The 19,460-nt window shown below is 38.7% G+C and overlaps 1 protein-coding gene across 12 annotated transcripts in view; it reads left to right on the forward strand.

Moving 5' to 3' along the window:
* Positions 1-19,460, forward strand: part of CTBP1 (C-terminal binding protein 1) — a 281,889-nt gene that overhangs the window by 251,415 nt on the left and 11,014 nt on the right. For all 12 annotated transcript variants that reach the window (XM_045017778.1, XM_045017784.1, XM_045017783.1 and 9 more), the window contains 4 exons: positions 313-457; positions 6,881-7,087; positions 12,891-13,105; positions 17,413-17,543. In XM_045017778.1, the coding sequence (XP_044873713.1) occupies positions 313-457; positions 6,881-7,087; positions 12,891-13,105; positions 17,413-17,543 (698 nt within the window). The remainder of the gene's footprint in view (positions 1-312; positions 458-6,880; positions 7,088-12,890; positions 13,106-17,412; positions 17,544-19,460) is intronic.

A 19,460-nucleotide genomic window follows, 5' to 3' on the forward strand; every position in this document is an offset into this window, starting at 1 on the left:
AAATTGTGTGCTTGTATTGGTTTGCGATCCTGAAAGTACTTGGATGTACCATCAAAATTACTAGGACTCCTAATGAGCATATCCCTTTTGCAGAATTTTATAGTGAAAAAAGACATGGCTACCAAGATGCTTGAAAATATTTGTAGAAATTTTTTTAAAAATAAAACTGATTTTTTGTAATTATTACAGAGTCCTTCAGACCTGCCAAATTTTAATACATGATGAAACCCAAATGCAGTGAAAAGGAAAAAAAATCAGATTACATAAAGCAAGGTTTGTTCTTTTTTTTTATTATTTTTTTTTAAATTCTAGGTACTAAATGAAGCAGTGGGTGCACTGATGTATCACACTATCACTTTAACACGAGAAGACCTGGAGAAATTCAAAGCACTTCGAATAATTGTCCGAATTGGCAGTGGTTTTGATAACATTGACATCAAATCTGCTGGGGATTTAGGTATGATTATTAAAGACACTGTTTTATTTGAACATGTTATAGTTGCCTCCAGAAATGTGATAGCATCTAAGTCTTTGCATCAACATTTGCTGTATAATTTGTGCTAACATAATATATAAGCTGTATAATTTTCTCATCAAAGTGTTCAAAAATCATTATGATGATATTAGCATTAGTTAATTAACTGATAATGGATTTGTGACAGGATGGCAGTCTGCCTATTCAAGGCACGTTTCAAGACTAAGAGCAGACTTTTTTTAAAAACAGTAAACAGGAGACTTTCTGTCTATTTAAATTGCTACAGACTGTAATCCAGTCACAATGTATAATTCTGTCAGTATTACGGCATACTAAAAATAAAATGAAACATTACCTATGATCTAGTAGCTGTGTTTGGTCTGTAAGATCTAGTTCAGAAGCTTTTCCTGGTAGACAAATCAGGCATATCAGTTTTATCAAAGAATCAATTGTAATTACATGGGGAAAAAAAACTAAAACCGCTGGAGAATTTTGGGGAGAGGATCTTCACTAACCCTAACCCTAACCCTAACCCTAACCCTAACCCTAACCCTAACCCTAACCCTAACCCTAACCCTAACCCTGAATAAACTGGGAACAAATTACCTGAAGATTTTCTTCCTGTCTCTTTTGACTAGGTCCTGCAAACGTTTACTATCCAGTATAGTACTTATTGCAGCGTCAGTCCCACTGAAGTAGTAAGTGGTTGTAGTACTGGATTGTTTGATAGTAAATAAGGGTGAGCCACCCAACACCAGTTTCCTTGGCTTCTATTTTTTACACGTTAGGCATAGTTACAATAGATTTTTTTCTAGTGTGACAAATGCTTCAGGAGCAGGTTAGATCTGAAGACATTTAGGGGGCTGTTCTCCCTTTGGTGCCTACCTTGAACTCCAGTTGACATTAACAAGGTTAGACATATGCATTGTGATGAACACAGACATGTTGGTTTGTAAACTTGCATCATAGAGGTGGGCCTGAAGCAAAATACTAGGTCCAAACCCTAACTCTGGGTTCACAATTAAGACCCCAGCCCTGCAAAAGTTTCTACTTGTGCAGAATCCTACTGAAGCAAATGGGACTCCAGGCAAGAATATGATCTGTACATGCAGGCAGGCATCCTTGCTGGGTTACAAGTTCACAATTCAAACCTATCTCTGTAACTGTCCAAACTTGAACATCGCAGACTTTGGGAGTGTTGTGATTCAGACCTAAATGCTAAATTGCAGCATTTCTAAGCGTTCAGGTCTGAGGCTTTAATTAGACTCATTTAAGCTATACAATTAGGATCCAGGGTATTGATCCATGCCTATCTTTAATGAATAAAATTGTCCCCTCCCAATGAATTGACTGTCGGTTTTGCTTTTTAGTCAGTAAAAACTGGATGAAAGTTGAAAGTCTGATTTATTTTATTTTTTTAAGCTCCATCTGGCTAGAGCTAGTGACTGGGATTCAACTACTGACTTAGCATTACTTGCAAAATCACTTAACCTACCTGTCACTCAGTTCCCCCTCTGCAGAACTGGTATAAATAATACATACCTTATAGAGGTGATGTGAGAGTTAATTACTGTTTGTAGACCACTTTCATCTGCTGATGAAATGTGCTGTGGAAGTAGGTCTTCTGGTAGTAGCAACAATATTCAGAAGAATCTATTGTAAATGCCAGGTATTTTATCAGAAGCCTACTTAGTGGAGATCGCATGAGAATTTTTTTCACTTTAGAAGAAAATGTTTTTGTAGATATGATTACAGCTGCATTCTTTTCATGCTCTCATTTTTGATTGATGTGTATTTCACAAAAAAAGTGGAACCAAGAGCTTCCCATGAAAAAAGTTGAAAATCTGACTTTTTTCCATGAGCTTGAGAGTTGCTGCTTATTGTGCTGAGAAAAACCTGAGAGGAGATGATGTAATCAGGGAGGTAGGAACGAGCCTATAGAAGGCAAATAGGGCTGGGGCTTTGGCTGAAGCCAGCTAGTCTTGGGCTTTCTGTGTGTGTGTGTGTGTGTGTGTGTGTGTGTAGACCAGACCACTGAGCTCAGGGGGGAGGGGTGAAGTGTGTAGAAGAAATCACAGAAACTATTCTGCCCCCACTCCTCTAATAATAATACAGTACTGTTTTCTCAGTACGTGGGAAGGCGATACCCTTTTTCCTCTATGGTAAGTCTTGTGCTTGTCCACTTTCTCCTTGTTCTTGTTCTCCTCCTGCTGCTGCTCCTTATTTCGGCTGCCTATACGTAGTAAACTGTTTAGAGGTGGGAGAAGGGAAAAAAGAAACTAGAACTTAGGTGAAAGGTTACGTGACCCTTCTCCCTACAGCCTTCTAGGGACAACTGTACGATGAGCAAGGAAAGCTCCAACAAGCTGAAAGGTGAGTGGAAGTTCCTTGTTTCTTTCTTCAGACATGTAATTAAACATTTCTAACTCTGTAGAAAGCAGTGTTTGGTAGACGGTGGGCATTAAAATATGTATTTATGAATTTTAATATTGTCCCATGCAATTTGTATTTTTGTTCCATGAAAAGGGCACTTTTTTCTTGTATAACCAAATAAAGCCATTTAATATGATAGGTTTAACGTAATTTTACCCTCCAGTTAAACAAGGGAACTCATTTTGCCTCTTTCTTTTACAATGTTGGGATCCATACTCCAGTTTGTGCTAGCAGGATGCCAAGAATGATATGCCAGCAAAGGAAGCTGTTTTATCTTAGTAAATCTAAGAGCAGTGACTCAGCAGATGATTCCGCACAGCACTGACAGGAAAAATAGTTATGCTATTTTTTTATTGATCTCTGAAGTCAATAAAGGTGCAAGCCAGCAGAAAAAAAAATGTGGATTCACACTGTAGATAAATAGGGTTTGAGATGATAATTTATCAAATTAGTGACATTGTTCCTGTTATTGAAGACAATACTGTTCTGTCTCTCTTGCTTCATAAGATGTGAAGTTCATAATATTAAAGCTAGGTTGTCATTATTCCCTCAAAGTGAATGGTCAGCTGCCTCCTTTTAGTTGAAGCAGCTTATTTAATTTTTATTTATGTACAAATATCTACAGTGAAAAATACCCTAGTAGTTGCTTAAAAAAAGTACTTATTCATCTCCATTGAAATGTGTAACAGGAATCATCAGCCGTCTGAACACAAATTTTGTCAGGAGTCACAGCTGGTAAATGGAAAGGGAGCAAACAGTTAGGGTGACCAGATGTCTCGATTTTATAGAGACAGTCCCGATATTTCGTGCTTTTTCTTATATAGGCTCCTAATACCCCCCCCACCCTGTGTCCGATTTTTCACACTTGCTATCTGGTCACCCTATATACAGTACATGGAAGTAGCTGAGAAGAGGCAACATTTAAGCAGGACAAAAGGTTTTTAAAGTAAACAACATTCGCTAGGGTTATTTCAGGAAAAAAAGTTATTTTCTTAACTATGAAGCATATATTGAGTACTGCAAGGAAATTATTGTCCGGAAAACTCTTGCAAGGTGGCAAATGTGTCCATAGTGGCAAAACCAACTCACTTGGGGTCTATTCCATTTTTGGGAATAACTGCCATTGACTACAAAGGATTTTGGACTCAATCTCTGGTGCCCAGTCCGACTTCTGTTGAAGTCAGCAGGAGTCTCTCTCTTGCTTTCTCTCACCTTCTTGCCTCCATGCCCTGCTCACTACAGACCAGCTATTGCCAGGTGCTTAGCACCATAAACTCCTATTATCTTCAAATGCCTTGTAGGAGCAGACTCAGCACCTCTATATGAAGATTTAGGTAGGGTGTGTCTTTACTGGTTAGCTTGGGGACTGAGGGTCAGGGCTCCTGTTTCTGTTCACAGCAATTCCACTGACTAGTTGTTCAGTCTTGAGTAAGCTGTTCTTTTCTGCCTCTCACTTTACCCATGTATGAAGTGGATATAATCATACCTGCCCCAGAAGGGCCTAGTGAGCTTTCACTAATATTTCTGAAACAGTTTGAGATCTTCATTAGTTTATGTAAACAAAGCTTTCTTGTATAACAAGGCTTGACAAAGCCCTGGCTGGGATGATTTAATTGTTAGTTGGGGTTGGTCCTGCTTTGAGCAGGGGGTTGGACTAGATGACCTCCTGAGGTCTCTTCCAACCCGAACCTTCTATGAGTCTAACTAATGCAGTTTAACTCTTAAGAACCAGCACAAACCTCACCTCTTTTGTTGCCAGTGCAAGGCATATGTCTTGACCTTGCTTTGGTTAATATAAACACATAGCACGATTTCCATGTTATATAGCTAATAAAATATCTTCAGCAAAAATATATTGAGAAGCCATAAATAAACATACTGTCCTGGTCCTCCATACACTTACACATGAATTAGTCCCATTGAGCTTAATGAGACTACTCATGGGCATAAATATTTGTAAGATCAGGCATTAGTATAGATTTCTCAGTATGAAAAGAACATAAGAACAGCTATATGGGTCAGACCAATGGTCCACCTAGCCCAGTATCCTGTCTTCCGACAGTGGCCAATGCCAGGTGCCCCAGAGGGAATGAACAGAGCAGGTAATCATCAGGAGATCCATCCCCTGTCACCCATTCCCAGCTTCTGGCAATGAGAGGCTAGGGACACCCAGAGCACGGGGTTGCATCTGTGACCAACTTGGCTAATAGCTGTTAATGCACCTATCCTTCAAGAATGTATCTAATTCTTTTTTGAACTCCGTTATAGTTTTGGCCTTCACAACATGAGTTCACAGGTTGATTGTGTATTGTGTGAATAAATACTTCCTTTTGTTTGTTTTAAACCTGCTGCTTACTAATTTTTTTTAACCAGTTACTGATCCATGAGAAGATCTTCCCTCTTATCTCATGACAGATTTATTTGCTTAAGAGCCTTTGATGAGAGACCTTGTCAAAAGCTTTCTGAAAGTCCAAGTACACTATATAAACTGGATCACACCTGTCCACGTTTGTTGACACCCTCAAAGAATTTTTATAAATTTTTATAAATTGGTGAGATGTGATTTCCCTTTACACCATGTTGATTCTTCCCCAGCAAATCGTGTTCATGTATGTATCTGATCATTCTGTTCTTTACAATAGAGTCAACCAGTTTGCAAGGTACTGAAGTTAGACTTACCAGCCTGTAATTGCCAGGATTGCTTCTGGAACCTTTTTTTAAAATTGGTGTCACATTAGATATTCTCCTCATCTGGTACAGAAGCTGATTTACATACCACAGTTGGTTAATAGCTCTGCAGTTTCATATTTGAGTTCCTTCAAAACTCTTAGGTGAATATCGTCTGGTCCTGGTGACTTATTACTGATTAATTTATCAATTTGTTCCAAAACCTCCTCTAATGACACCTCAGTCTGGGACAGTTCCTCAGATTTGTCACCTAAAATGAATGGCTCAGGTGTGGAAATCTTCCTCACATCCTCTGCCGTGAAGACTAATGCAAAGAATTCATTTAGCTTCTCCACAATGGTAATGTTTACCTCGAGTGCTCCTTTAGCACCTTGATCGTCCAGTGGCCCCATTGATTGGTTGGCAGGATTCCTGTTTCTGATGTACTTAAAAAATTGCTGTTAGTTTTTGAGTCTTTGGCTAGTTGCTCTTCAAATTGCTTTTTGCCCTGCCTAATTATACTTTTACACTTGACTTGCCAGAGTTTATGCTCCCTTCTATTTTCCTCAGTAGGATTTCACTTCCAGTTTTAAAGGATGTCTCTTTGCCTCTAACCACTTCATTTACTCTTTATTCATGGTGGCAGGTTTTTTAGTCCTCTTGCTATTTTTTTAATTTGGGGTATACATTTAGTTGAGCTTTTAATATAGTGTTTTTACAAAGTTTCCCTGCTGCTTGCAGGCATTTCACATTTGGAACTGTACCTTTTAATTTCCATTTAACTAGCCGCCTCAAAAAAAAAATCATTAATTTAACAAATAGGTTTGATAATGGAAATAGATTACATAGCTGCTCTTGCGTGCTGTCATGCATTAGCCAAATGCTGCACTATTTGCACAGAGATGTTTTTGTGAAAACTTTTGAAATTTCATAAATATGTTTCTGTTAATAGTGGTTTTGGAGACTGAACTACCAGACAATATCCCTTTTGCAACTTTCCTTTTGGAATTTTTTTAGTGAGTCTCTTCATTATTCTTGTAAAGTTTAAAACATATTAAATAGTGATGAATTCCAAAACCAGCTATTTGCATACTTAAATTATGTATTTTAACAAATCCTGCCACTATCATTCAAGCTATGAACTCTGATGTTCATACAAACAGCATGTGAAAATATGTATTGTAAATATTTGTAAATCTACACTATCCTTGACTCTAGAATAATTTCTAAAGTCTAGGGTGACTTTTGAGTGAGGGAAAAAGAGTGTGTGACATATCCAGTAAATGTATAACCTTTTCCTTACAGGAATTGCAGTATGTAATGTGCCAGCCGCATCAGTAGAAGAGACAGCAGATTCTACAATGTGCCACATCCTGAACCTTTACAGACGAACCACCTGGCTTCACCAGGCCTTGCGAGAAGGCACAAGAGTACAGAGTGTTGAGCAGATTCGGGAAGTTGCTTCTGGAGCTGCCAGGATTAGAGGGGAGACCTTGGGCATTATTGGATTAGGTATGTTGACTCTGAGTAGACAGTTGATTCAGTTTTTTTTTACCCATTGTGATAGAATTGTGGAAATTGAAGATGGAAAAGATGAGTCATGTAAGCCACCCCCTGCAGTGTAGGATTGCTCCTTACAGAATATTCACTTTGTCCAAGCTTGTATGCTGAATAAGTAATACCCGTGTTAAATAAAAATAATAAATGTCCCCAACTCATGGGGCTTCCTTTGTTTACCTTAGAAGACTACTTCAAAATCTAATAGTCTTCTCCTGATAGTTTTAATCTTTCTCTTCTTAATTTCATTCCATTACTTCTAATCATACTCCATTGTATCATGGTGAATAGTACTTCTCCATCCTTGGTGTTTATAACTTTCAAATATTTATAGGTGGTTACTTTGTTCCCCCTCCTAAATCATCACTTAATATTTCCACCTAGGCAGTCCATCCAACAACTTAACTAATTTTGTTGTTGTTCTACCCTGATTTTCTCTACATCTTTCTGAGAATCAACACACAGGTGCTGCAGAATCATATAAAGAGGGAGTATCACTTCCCTGTTCCATCATGAGGCCTCCGCCTAATTATCCCAATATCAGATTAGCCTTATTTGGTGCCGTATTATGTTGCATAATCCTATTTAACTTGCTGTCCAATACTCCATTTGGGCTTATTTCAGCATTACTACTTTTCCCATATTTCTCCCTCCTACAGTTATCTTTAACATACCAGAAAAGGTCCTGCAAGATTCATAAAATATTTTCATTAGTGAATTGGGTAATGGAGTACAGGGTATGCTTATAAAAAGTGCAGATGACACAAAGATGGGAGAGGGTTGCAAGCTCTTTGTAGGATAGGATTAGAATTCAAAGTGACCTTGACAAATTAGAAAATTGGTCTGAAATCAACAAGATGAAATTCATTGAAAACAAGTGCAAAGTACTAGACTGAGGAAGGAAATATTAAATATGCAACTACAAAATGGGGAATAACTGGCTAGATGTAATACTGCTGAAAAGGATCTGGGGGTTATAGTAGATCACGAATTTGAGTCAACAATGTGATGCAGTTGCGACAAAGGCTAATATCATTCAGGGGTGTTAACAGAAGCATCGTATGTAAGACATGGGAGGAATTATCCTGCTCTGCTTGGCACTGGTGAGGCTTCAGCTGCAGTACCATGTCCTGTTCTGGGCACCACACTTCAGAAAGGATGTGGACAAATTTGGGGGAGGAGAGCAACAAAAATGATAAAAGGTTTAGGAAATTTGACTTGAGGGGAAAAGTTTAAAAAAAACTGGGTGTGTTCAGTCTTGAGAAAAGAAAATTGAGTGGGGACATAAGTCTTCAAATATGTTGCAGGCTTTTATAAAGAGAACACTGATCAATTGTTTTACATGTCCACTGAAGGTAGGACAAGAAGTAAATGGCTTAATCTGCAGTAAAGAAGATTTAAGTTAGATATTAGGAAAATCTCACTATAAGGATAGTTAAGTTCTTGAATAGGCTTCCAGCGGAGGTTGTGGAATCCTCATAATTGGGGTTTAAAAAAAAAAAACAGGTTGGACAAACACCTGCAAGGGATGGTCTAAGTTTACTTGGTCCTGCCTCAATGCAGAGTTCTGGATTTGATGACCTGTCAAGGTTCCTTCCAGCCCTACATTTCTATGATGCTGAGAGTTATCTGTCACGAGTTTTAGATTAAAATATATTTGCAATCTTGTTCATCAGCATATTGGCCTTAGGGTACCCTGTGTTCTGCAGAACATGCCACTTATCATAGCTGTCAGTTCCAGTCCTAGTTGGTTTTGTCTCAGTTTTGGTTTTGTTTCAGTTTATTACTGAAATGTGTTGACATCCCAACTGCTGACTCATGAAAGGCTGTTATAGAAAATGCTGCACACGTAAAATAAATTAGTCCCAACTTTTACTTCCATGCCACCTTGATGCCATTGCTAAATCCTTCTGAATTTTCTCTCTACATCTCCAAAATGTCTTCTCCACTTTTGTCCATATTCATCCCTGGCCTCAACCACTGCTATATATTTCCACTATCATTAGGGTGATCAGCTAGCAAGTGTGAAAAATCGGGACAGGGAGGTGAGGGATGATAGGCGCTTATATAAGACAAAGCCCTGACTATCAGGACTGTCCCTATAAAATTGGGACATCTGGTCACCCTAACTATCATCATCTTAGCTCAACCTTCAATCCTTCCAGAGTTGTCCTGTATGGATAATACGTGTCTGACACATTAACCATGTCCGGGGTCTCTTAACATCCTTTCACTGACTACTTCTTGCCTTCTTCACAAGAAATGCCCTTCCTTATTCTCACTTCCAAAGAGGTCTAAGACTAGCTCCTGCCTGCCTTTTGGTTCTCCACATAGTCAGTCCTTCCAAAGCCCAAACCAATCACTTACACACCCTCTGGTCTGGCCAAGGTGCATCACTCACTGGCCTTTTCATTTCCTTCACCCACTCTTTTCTCTGTGCCTTCTTTCATACAAACTCCCTACTTCTGACACCCTCACGCCCTCTTGATCTGCTAAGCCTCCTGCTGCTCATCTTCATATCCCTCTTCTAAACTCACTTCTTCCTCAAGGCCTATTAACCAGTCTCCACCCTCCCTTAGCTTGTGGCAATAATGAGAGAAGTAAAACAAGCAAAAAGTTTACTGAACAACACTGTTTGCTCAATCATATGCTTCTCTTGCATCCCATTTCTCATCTGCTTGTTGTTTGTTCAGACTGTAATTTTCTGAGGCCTGGGTTTGTTTCTCTGTATCATTAGAAAGTGTGTAGCATCCTTTGAATGCTACATAAATAATACCACATTATTTCAAGCTTTCTGTGTTACCTTATTTCTTTGTTACTTTACCTAGAGACCAACTGGCAATCATTGCAGATTCCAGAGTATTCGTATATATTGTCATATAATATACACTATATTTGTGTGTGTGTGTGTGTGCGATATCCCACTTATTAAGTGAGGTGCTACATTCTGCATCAGCTTCAGTCTCTGAATGGTTTTAAGATGTAGCCCCATATAGAATGTTAAAATAGTCTAATCTTGAGGTGACAAAAGCATGGATAATAGTAGCCAGGCTGGTATCTGGAAGAACAGGTCACAACCTCCTGACCAGCTGCAGATGGTAAAAGCATTTAGATATTCTTGAAGATGAGCATTGAAGTACTTGGATTAATAGAAAGCCAATCTGGTTACTGCTACAATTATCATTTAACAGTAACCGGGAGTCTGAAATCACCCCTTAGTTGCAAACCCTGATGTACACTTGAGCTATATAGGTCCTGAATCTTGAAAATATTTTAATTATACTAGAAAATTTGCGATATTTCAGATTTTCAAAAAAGGCTGGAAGGGACCTCAAGAAGTCATCAAGTCCAGCTCCTTGGGCTGTGACAGGAACAAGTAAACCTAGATCATTGCTGACTGGTGCTTGTCCAACCTGTTCAGAAAAGCCTCCAATGATTGTGATTTCACAACCTCCCTGGGAAACCTATTCCAGAGCTGAATTGCCCATATAGTTAGAAAGTTTTTCCTAATATCCAACCTAAATCTCCCTTGCTGCATATTAAGCATTATAAACAGATCCTCAAAAGCAAACAACTAGTATACACAGTCTTTTATTTCAATGTATTTTGAAGACTTTGTCTTAAGTATCAGAGAGGTAGCCGTGTTAGTCTGGTTCTGTAAAAGCAGCAAAGAATCCTGTGGCACCTTATAGACTAACAGACGTTTTGCAGCATGAGCTTTCGTGGGTGAATACCCACTTCGTCGGATGCCCCGAAGTGCATCCGACCAAGTGGGTATTCACCCACGAAAGCTCATGCTGCAAAACGGCTGTTAGTCTATAAGGTGCCACAGGATTCTTTGCTGCTTGTCTTAAGTAGAAATCCCCAGGGAAAAGCAAACAGTACCAGTGATATTGACTGACTGCTCAGTATTCTAAATGTATCAGAGGGGTAGCTGTGTTAGTCTGGTTCTGTAAAAGCAGCAAAGGGTCCTGTGGCACCTTATAGACTAACAGACGTATTGGAGCATGAGCTTTCGTGGGTGAATACCCACTTCGTCAGATGCAACCATATTCTAAATGTATCCATCACCAGGCACTCCAGAATTACTGTGTTCAGGTTTAAATGGTCAAGAAGAGACCTCCTTTTGTGACTTCTTGTGTTTATTCAAAAAGAAACTGAAGAACACTGGGAAATCCCTTAAAACACAGTTGGAAAGACATGGGATTTTCCTATCTTATTCTGTTGCGTTTTGAATAGACACAGATGTTACAAAACAAAACTTTCTGTTGATATTTTTAAGGCTGAGCGTTGGCTTTCCTGGTGAGTCTAGTGATTCTGATACTTCTGAAATATCCTTATGTTTCAAATTCTCCACAAGCCTGATAGCGGAGTATAAAGTACAGTACAGCACAAATAATTGTATTTCTTCAAAACATTTGTATTCCCAAACTCTCTTCACACAGCACATGCCAGTCCCGTGACCTTGATTTATATTACTTATCGGTGTGTTACAATAAGTGAGATAAGGACCTCCCAGTACACATGCAGTGTAGGATCCTTTCCTCCAACCAATTTAAAACAGGACTTAAGGAAGTAATAAGAGTAAGAAAGGGTAAATGAGGAAAAACTAAGGCAATATGGTAGATTGTATTATTTAGATTAGATTTATTTTAGGCTAGGGACTATCTTTTCATTATAGATGAGTGTACACTGCCTACCACAGTGGGGCTTCTAGACACTATGCAGTACAGATACTAAACAAGATTATCACTGCAGCTACTCAACAGGACTAGTGCATGTTATGATGGAGCTCCTTTGTTTATGGTTTAGCTATATCGATAATGAACAAATAAAAGACCTATGGCAGGTTTCTTTTAGGCATTACAGAATAAGTCCATCATCAAGAAGGATGTAAAAGTGGAAAGTACCATCTCAGAAAGTGCATGTGGGGCTGGTGCAGGAGCGGGGGCAGGGCAGGTGAGCTGAAAGAATTTTAAAGACTGCATAAACTGAAAACAAGTTGGGAGGGTAGACTCATCTGCTAATCGCAATCACAAGAATGTGAATGTTTTCAGTATTGAACTGTGTTTGAAATAATCGTGTTGGCACAGCTTGATGTGTAGTGTCATAAATTCAGGCAGAGAGGGAACTTTAAAGAAATTATTTCGTATTAACTCAGATTGCAAACGTTCACTTAACAACTTTTTATTAGAACTGACTGTGCAGACATGGGCAAAAATGAGTACTTTGCCGGGATAAGGTGGGTGAGGGAATATCTTTTATTGGACCATCTTCTGTTGGTGAGAGAGAGACAAGCTTTCGAGCTACACAGAGCTCTTCTTCGGGTATTACCTCACCCACCTTGTCTCTCTCATATCCTGGGACTGGCATGGCAACAACTACACTGCAGGGAACAGTCCGGAACATCAGTGATTTGTCATCAGCACGTCCAGCAAATGGTGCCACCTGTTAAGCAGATCCAGGTTCCTATAGATCCCATACATTCCAGCTTTTGGCATTACAGCTTGCCATTTTGTTTATATTTATGGAGCAGTCTTGTTGCTTTGTTTTGGTCAGGGATGGCATAAACCAATCCTTAAATATAAAGCTATGTAATGAGCATTTCTAGTAGGACATGGGATGTCTCTTTCCTATGTTCTGTAAAATCCCATAAAAGTTTACAGCACCACATACATGTTTTGTAACATAAATTATACAAATATGCCACTTCCTACCAGAAACATTCTCTTTTGTTTCTATGTCTGTGTCATTCTAGGACGTGTTGGGCAAGCAGTAGCACTACGTGCAAAGGCCTTTGGCTTTAGTGTTCTTTTTTACGACCCATACCTCTCAGATGGCGTTGAACGTGCTCTTGGACTGCAGCGGGTGAGCACTTTACAGGACCTGCTATTTCACAGTGACTGTGTAACCCTGCACTGCAACTTGAATGAACACAACCATCATCTTATTAATGACTTCACCATTAAACAGGTAACTATCCAAATGTAGGTTGGTATAGTTTTATAATTACTGACTTTTTGCAGACTGTAGAGTTTCTCCATGTAAACTTGCAAATTCAGATCTGTATTAATTTTCTCTTCCATCTGCTATTTCACTGTTTGTTAAGCAGGCTTATATTTGGTTAAGAAATTGATGATATCTTATACAGTGTTGTTTTTCATTCATTTTACTTGCTAATTTCTCTTTTGTGGAAATAGTGTGTTATGCTTGCTTGATTCATTGACATTTATTTAAAAGCACTTCTGTTGTATCTTCAGGTACATACATCCTCTTTATATTAGTAACAAAAGTTGCACTTCACTTTTATACTTCATACAGTTTGAGTTTCTGTATCCCTTACTTAAGGATCATGACTAACTGGCGACCCCTTGTGTTAATTCCTAATAGTTGCAGAATGTTTCCCTGATAATTGCTCACACTACAGTAGTAGACTATTTGGGGAAAATATATAACATGAATTTGGTCTTGGGATGAAGCATTCTACAATTACTAAATACTTAAACCATATCCAAATGTAGAACTGTTTTGTTTTGTAAAATTCAGAAGGTAAACATTTTGGCTTTTGCATTCAATATTTATTTGCTGCCTCAAACCTTGTTATATATAATGTATATTAAAAGGTGAAGCTTTTTAAAATGTATGAGTGTGGCTATTATATAAGTAAAAATGGTAATTTGAACTAAGAAATCCTGTATGTTCGTTTTGCATTGTTAGTGTTCTTTATACATTTATTGTATGTATTTATTTGATAGCACGTAAAAGTTCTATGAAAGATATTTCTACTGAATTAAAATGATTGATTGGCTTCTGAGAAATACCAGATACCCATGGACTTCATTGGGATTTCAGTATGAGTTGAGTATGCTCGACATCTCATAGGATCATGCCCTAATGTTAATGAGATGTAGTAATAGATACTTTAATTGAACAATTGACTCTATGTAGAAAAATCCAAGTAGATCATCTCAATTTAAAACTCGCAAAAGCTAGGAAATTCAGTGTGAAGGGAGCAAAGAAAGCTGTCCTGTGTCACGTCTTCATTGTAGACTTTTGTTCTGTTCAGTATAGATTCTTATACTAAACTCGTACCTTATGATTACTCTTTCATTATGTTATCATATAATACTGAGCAAAAAGGTCCTAGTATGTTAAGAAACTCTGTGCGGGCAAACCCCTTCACCCACATGGAGCTCCACTGAAATCTAGAAGATAGTTGACTTAATTTTTATATATATATATAAATTATCAAATTAGCCATCATTTTTATACCTACATATGCCATAGTTGGCCTATATGTCTTCAGTGATCAAATATGCCACATTATGCAGTGTTATGTGTTAATGTAATGAAAAGGTCTCATTTATATATGCACAAAGGGGAAGGTTGCAACCTGAACTGCATGTTAGTGGATCTTTTAAATTGAATATCCTTGAAATCTCTTTGAAAAGTTTAGGAAGGAGCCTCTCTTTCCTTGTTAGGCTCACTTATCCTCTAAATTATTTGGTATATTGCCCAGCCAGGACATTTGGCCTTCCATCTCCTGTGTAGCTCAAGTAAAATGAGTCCAGGGCAGTGAGTGCCCAGTGTTTTTTTCCTGAAGCAGAAATCATCTTTACCTGTTCATCACATTACAAATTTGTAAAGGAGACATTTTACTTATTGCAATATCTCATGTATAATAATTGCAGTTACACAGGATCAATTTAGAATAGCTGAAAAGAGGCATTCCTAATCTGCAACTACCATTGCAGTTGAGTGAGTCACGTATCTCACTCCCTCTAGAATACAATTATACATCCACATTCTGTTTGGTTTTGATTTATCTTACTACTAGCTTTACAGCTGTATAAATAGCACTGGAGATGAAAAGTCAAGGCAGGTTTTTGTGGATGGAAAAGGGATTTGAGCGGTATCCACTATGATTAAAATTTCCAAGCTCTTTAGAGGATATATAAATGTTCTACATGATACTTACGGCCAAATGCGTCCTGTCACTTATACGAGTGCTGAAGTGGGCAGTGCACACGTATGCTTCCCCGGAAACCGTAGATGTCCCCCTGCAGGGCTAAAGGTCTGCAGGTGAGAGGGGTCAGACCATGGTTAGAGTGAGTGGGTTGGCCAATATAGTACATGGATTCTGTTATGATCTTACCAGATACGTGTAAATCTTAGTTCTTTTGTTTCCAACCATCCTACTAAACGACTTTGAGGAGATTCCTTTCCTTGCTCTTTTTCCTTTAAATACTCCTACTGTGCATCAGTTTGGCATTTCAAGCCCAGGTGTTAGTTGCGACAGAGCAACTGATGATCCTGTAAAAGTCCTTTGCCTGTTTAAAATAAGTTTTTAAAGTTCATTCACTATTCAAAAATTGTTTTTTGTTGTTTTTTTGTGGTGATGGGATCAGCTCAAGATGGGGACTTGGGCACCCATCCTTATTTATGACCCCCCTATCCTGCAAACACTTCTACCGTGCTCATTTTGATGCATGGGAATGTTTTATTCCTGGGAGGAATTCTGCGTCATTGACTTCTCATGGGGAAACAAAGGGAAACTTGAAGAATGGCCATGTACCTCTCTTGGTCAGTGCAGGCATGTCAGTTTGGGCACCTGGACCAGCCGGTAGAGACATAAATCACCGCCGGGGTGGTGGGGTTGGGCAGTCATGTGTCTCTCCCTCTCGCTTGCTATTGCAACATGCTCGGTGTGGAAGGGCAGGGCTTTGGTTGTGTTTCTGAGGAGGTAGTTGTGGGGCAGGCTCTGTCCCCCTCAGGCAGAGCAGAATGTAGCAGCCTGCCTGCTTAGTGAATCATTCCCACTGTTCTTAGTGAATTCCCCCCAGGAGTATAAAACAATGTAAAAGTTTTAAGGCTCCTTTACATTGCCAGAGTGGTGTAAAGGACAGCATGGCCTCATAAATGCTTAAGGTGCTTCAGTGATTAGAGCTAGTCTAAATTTTTTGGACTGAAAAAATTTCTGATCAAAATGTGCTGCATGAACTGTTTGCTGCTGACATTTCTGGAGATGGTCAGTAGCCAATATAAATTGTTAGTTTGATTCCTCAGCCCTCACTTGCTCTTCAGTTGCCTGTGATGTAACACTGAGCATATGGCTGCATATATTTTTTGACTAATAACTAGAAATAAAGGGTCAAACCTAGCTACATTACTATTAGAGGTGGTTTGGAGATTTCCTCCAATACTCCCCGCTCCCATTCTCCATCCATTGTATTGTAGTTTAAATAAATTACCAAAATAATTGAAACCAGCATGATTATATTGCGTATTTTGACAAATAAAACATGCAGAATTTTACAGAATTTAAAATATTGTGTGCAGAATTTTAAATTTTAGTGGTGCAGAATTTTTAATATTTTGGCACAGAATTCCCCCAGAAGTAATGTTTGCAGGGTTGGGGCCTATATATGGCACACATGTTATGGATCCTTAAGTACTGGTGTTGATTGATGTGAGACCCTGAAGTCTTTATTCCCACCTTCATTCTAGGCTATCATCTTTCTAATTTAAATCTCCATTCTGTGTTCATGTTGCGATTACATTATGACAACGTAATGTAATGAAGTCTTGTAGCTGAGACTGAGTGTGGAGGACCATAATGCTAATCTGAGCAACGCAGTTTACAGCCTCTTGCCAAAGCTCACAGCATTCCCAGACAATACCATTCCAATGCCTTTTTATTGAATAAAAGAAGAATTTCCTGGGTCTTGATTTGAAAAGTCTCATGGGGAGGGGGAAGTGAGTTTAAGTATCAGCAGTAAATAAAGTATAAATCTTCTACATCTTGTTAACTAAAGCAAAAAGTCTTGGAAGATACAAAATCATTGAGGTTTCTAAAAGATCCATTTAGCCTTTCATTTGCATAAAAGTTTAAAAACTACAAAATGTGATTTTGTTTAGTAGTGTGCAATAGCTTCCGTCTCATGCAATTTCACAGTGAAATTAAAAAAAAATCGGTCAGCTTCATTTGCATGTTTACTTCTTCTGGTCATGTACTGCACAGTATGTAAAGCATTGGTTCTGTTACAAGACACCCTACTTATAAGAAACAAAACGTTATAAGTGCTGTGAAATATTATTTTACATTTGAAGCATCAAATTTTGTGGTACTTTCCAATGGGAAGGGAAGACAACTGGTGATAGGTTAATCCAGTTGAATAGCCTTTGTTGTAATGGATGCTTCCTTTGAGTAAATAATAATGCCACAACGATTTTATTTCATTTATTTTTATTTCATCATCCTTGTTTTTAACTTTCCCTAGATGAGACAAGGGGCTTTCCTGGTCAACACAGCTCGAGGTGGGTTAGTAGACGAAAAAGCACTTGCACAGGCCCTGAAGGAAGGAAGGATACGAGGGGCAGCCTTAGATGTACATGAGTCAGAACCATTCAGGTGCTTTTCCTTTTTTTTTCTTTTTTTTTTTTATATTTTGTTCACTTTCTTATTTTTAAGTATTAGTGCATGATGCATCCAAGAGCAATGAAGCAAAGAAGCGTTCCTTCCACCTAGTAGTTGAATCCTCCTTAGTAAAGCAATATGCGTCTGTGCAGCTCTGGATTAATGCAAATGCAGATGGAGCTTTTGTACATAGTCAAGAGGGAGCAGGAAAAAAAAGTTAAATACAAGATTTAAAAAAATGTAATGGGGGTAATTCAGTAGTTAAAATGCACTGTCCTGCACCAAGAACCCTCACGGCCTGGAAAAGAACACACTCCTCTCCTGTCATTGATAGGAGGAAGGCCTGGCCAGAGGAAAGTTAGTGGTGGTATAAGTACTCTTCAGTAAGGGGGGGGTGTTGAGATTTTTTTGGAAAAACTATCCTTTTATGAAGGTGTATGGGTGTGACCTTGACACCTCATTGCGTAGATTCCGTATCCCATCCAGATTCTCTCTATTAGGTACCTGAGAAGTATAAGCAGGCAAGTTTGTGGAATTGAAAGAGATGACCAGAGTCCAGATATTTTTGCTGCCATTAGCAGAGTTGGTGACACTATATTTAATTTGCTGAATACCACCAGGAAGTCCACAGTTGTAGCCACAAATGTACCAGTGTCTCCAGTTAGTAGCTTTGGTGGTATGATTTAAACACACAAAATACCATTACAGTCTTTCCATGAGTCCTGAGCCTGACCTCTGAGTTGCAATGGATTAAACCTAGGAACTGACAATCGTGCAGTTGCTGGGTGCGGGCAGGAAGACACCTGCATTTCTTATTAGATGGTTTAAACGTCTACAATCCTCCTAACTCTTTGAAGAGGAACAGATTCAGGACTTGAGGATAGGTTATAGAGACATCTGGTTCGTGATTTTCCTCTCATCAGATGACTTGAGACATCATCTGAGATAACCACTTTTAAAAATAGCGATAAAGGGTCCCTGTAGAGTTTTTGCATCTGTAGTATACAGGATGCCACACCAAAAAAATATTTCTTACTCTGGCCCTGCATTTGTTTACTTCTAAGTGTAACCATTACAACAGAGCAATACTATAAGCAAAACCACAGTCTAATATCCATGGGGCAAAATTCTGCTTTCAGATATCCCCATTCCTGCCATCAGATCTGCATAAGCAAATCCTTGCACCCACAAGAAGCCCCATTGACTAGAGTGGGGAGACCCTGTAGGTTCAAGGGTCCATCAACATAGATTTAAGTGCAAGATCAGGGCCATAGTTTCCTTGGGCTTCAGTGTGTGTTGTCTGAGGACAGCATTTAGTCCATAGAGACTAACCGTTGTTGTGCAAATATTGTATTGGAGAAAGTTTTGGCAGGTATTTTAAACTAGAGATGAAGTCTGTCACTTTAAGAATTGCTGCCAACTCTGAGAGCAGACTTCTGTCTAAAAATATTTACTCTCCTCTTGTAAGTAACGCTTCAAGATTATTATAACTGAAAGAAATTGGAGGGGGAAAGTGTCACTATTTTCTCTGTTTTCATTTGTACATTTGACAGCACTTTTTGTATAGTCGGTTTCATTGCTTCCCCTGGATAGTCAGTCGGTCAGTTAGTCCATCTCTAGTATTGTTAGGTGGGTTTTTCACACTGCAACAGGAGAGAGAAACTAGTTAAAAACAGGGAAATGTGAAATAGGAAGAATTGTCAGGGAGATGCAGGCAAGTGTATTACCTGGAACTAATTTTAACTCCTTTTTTTTTTTAATTGACTAGATTTCAAGCTAACAGTGTCTCTTTAAAGAAACAAAACTTTGTTAGGGGTGTAAAAATGATGATAAATTTTGTCATAATGGACCCAAATTGAGTCTCTTCTTGAACAGATGTTGGGGTTGGGCTCACCGTATCATTTTCTCTAT

The sequence above is a fragment of the Mauremys mutica genome, chromosome 5 (assembly GCF_020497125.1).
Source record: "Mauremys mutica isolate MM-2020 ecotype Southern chromosome 5, ASM2049712v1, whole genome shotgun sequence".
NCBI lineage: Eukaryota > Metazoa > Chordata > Testudines > Geoemydidae > Mauremys > Mauremys mutica.